Source organism: Bison bison, unplaced genomic scaffold, assembly GCF_000754665.1.
Source record: "Bison bison bison isolate TAMUID 2011002044 unplaced genomic scaffold, Bison_UMD1.0 scf7180017864249, whole genome shotgun sequence".
NCBI lineage: Eukaryota > Metazoa > Chordata > Mammalia > Artiodactyla > Bovidae > Bison > Bison bison.
The window spans coordinates 3153601-3156014 of record NW_011494821.1 but is presented as its reverse complement, the minus strand read 5'-3'; the positions used below and the strand labels follow the sequence as shown (position 1 = coordinate 3156014).

The window sequence follows — 2414 nt, the reverse complement described above, 5'->3', positions numbered from 1 at the left end:
TTACACACATAAAATTTTGTTTTCATTTCTATAAACATGATTTTTAAGAAAATTTTTAAATCAATGGATATTTCTATTTTAGAAAAATAGAAAGAAAGAAATGCCAAAGGAAATATAAATTCTCCACTGTTAAAAACCCTAGAATCTTGAAGTATAGGCAGGGTACTGGAAATCGGGGTCTCAAATTATACTGTACTAGGTCTGGGTCCTTGTGTAAAAGCAGGTTGGGAATGCTGCTTTCAGAGCAAGCCTGACAGGAGGATGTGCTAATACTTGGCACCAGGCTGTGACTTTCCATATCCCAGTCTAGATAGAATCTCTGCTGGTGTATTTTGGGGAACCCCAGCAGGAAAAAACTACAGGTTCTTCCTGTAGGGTCATGAGCCTTCCAGAATATAGAACTACCTGGGTTCCATCTCCATCTGGAGTGTGATGGGTAGCTAGGACCAAATGGCAATGAGTCAAGAGCTCTGGTCTACAGAACCTACACATCTATTATCAGCTCGAACCTCCTTGAGGAACAAGAAGACTCACTTCCTAACAAAAGTCAACTTGCTCAAGATCTAGGAAGGACAGGGACACTTGCTATGGTTTCACCCTCTCGAGACATCCCTCATGCAAAAGCTCGCTTCCCCATGAGCACCCTCCTTAGGGCGCCCTGCACATCAGGGTTCCGGAGGCTGTAGATGAGTGGGTTCAGCATGGGGCTGATGATGGTGTTGAGGATGCCAATCCCCTTGTCCTTGTCTGAAGCCTCCACTGAGCCTAGCCGCATGTAGCTGAAGATGCCTGTGCCGTAGAAGATGCCCACCACGGTGAGGTGGGAGCCACACGTGGAGAAGGCTTTCTTCCTGCCCTCTGCTGAGCGGATCCGCAGGACAGCAGCTGCCACATGGATGTAGGAGGTGACAATGAGAATCATAGGTGCACCTGCTATGAGGACACCCAGACCAAAGAGCAGCAGCTTGTTAAGCTGGGTGCTGGAGCAGGAGAGCTGGAAGAGCTGTGGGAGGTCACAGTAGAAGTGGTTGATCACATTGGGACCACAGAAGTTAAGTGTGGATATGGCTACAGTGTGGGTCAGTGCATTTGAGAAGGCACAAGCCCAGGACACGGCCACCAGTATCCTCTGGACTGTCTGGCTCATGCGGGTGCTGTAAGTGAGGGGTCGGCAGATGGCCAGGAATCGGTCATAGGCCATGGCTGTCAACAAGAAGCAGTCCACCCCAACCAGGAGGTGGAAGAAGAAAAGCTGTGTGAGGCAGGCTGCATAGGGAACTGTGCGCTTGTGGGACAAGAGACGACCTAGCATCGAGGGAACGGTGACGGTGATGCACCCCATATCCAGCACTGATAGGTTCCCCAGGAAGAAGTACATGGGGGTGTGGAGTTTGGGCTCCACCAAGATGGCTGCCAGGATGCTGAGGTTGCCCCCGACAGTGACCAGGTAGGCAAAGAGAAAGAGTACAAAGACAGCTGGCCACAGCCCTGGCATCTCCACCAAACCCAGCAGGATGAACTCAGCAACAGCTGTTCCATTGGCTCCAGATTCTGGCTCCATGGGTCCCTATAAGAAGATATCCCATAGGGGAAGGGATCAGTCTTTCCAAGTTAGTTGATCAGTAGAAATATATTGACTCGCTTTCAGACGTCAAGCCTCAGAGTAAATTCCCAAGTGTCCTAGTGGGTATTTTCTCTTTCAGGCCACACCTCACTCATTAACCTTCTCTGTCTTCATCTCAGTGTCCTTACCCAGCGTCCAGGTGAGTTACCTGCTGCCATAACTACATTGGACTTCCCCCCTTCCTCGTGAAAGATAAAAGTCCCTTTCTTCCTTGGATCACTAGAACCAAGGAAGGAGGCCCTCCCACCACCAACAACCCATATGAGAAGATTTGGGGAAAACTTAATGCTGAAGTAAAATTGAACAGATAGTAAAATAGAAAGGACTAGAACTGATTGTGATGTTGTTGTTTAGTTGCTAAGGCACATCTGACTCTTTTGCAACCCCATGGACTGTGGCCTGCCAGCCTCCTCTGTCCGTGGGATTTCCCAGGCAAGAATACTGGAGTGGGTTGACATTTCCTTCTCTAGAGGATCTTCCCAACCCAGGGACTGAACCCTCGTCCCTGGGGGGATCTTTACCACTGAGTCACCAAGGAAGCCAGAATTGACCATATTTATACAGACTTTATAATTTATAATTGCCCTTATAAATATATTACAAAGAGATAAATATCTGGCCAACATCTAGGCAAGAAAAATATAAAGGTACACAAAATTAGGAATTAAAAGGGCCAAAAATAAATACAATAGAAATGGAACACTATTTGTTCCTAAGTTTGAACAATCAATTCAAGAGTAGTCCCTAAACCAAATAAACCAACTGAAAAATGGAAAAAGTGATTGATAAT

General features: G+C 47.0%; 1 protein-coding gene across 1 annotated transcript; it reads right to left on the bottom strand.

The window, feature by feature from the left end:
- Window positions 1-613: 613 nt before the first annotated feature.
- On the bottom strand, window positions 614-1561 carry LOC104994065 (olfactory receptor 3A1-like). Its single transcript, XM_010847521.1, has one exon. The coding sequence runs from the start codon at window positions 1559-1561 to the stop codon at window positions 614-616; it is 948 nt and encodes a 315-aa protein (XP_010845823.1).
- Between the last annotated feature and the right edge of the window lie 853 nt (window positions 1562-2414).

Coding starts and splice junctions, on each gene's coding strand:
- LOC104994065 (XM_010847521.1), bottom strand. CDS start 1,561: ATGGAGCCAGAATCTGGAGCCAATGGAACAGCTGTTGCTGAGTTCATC.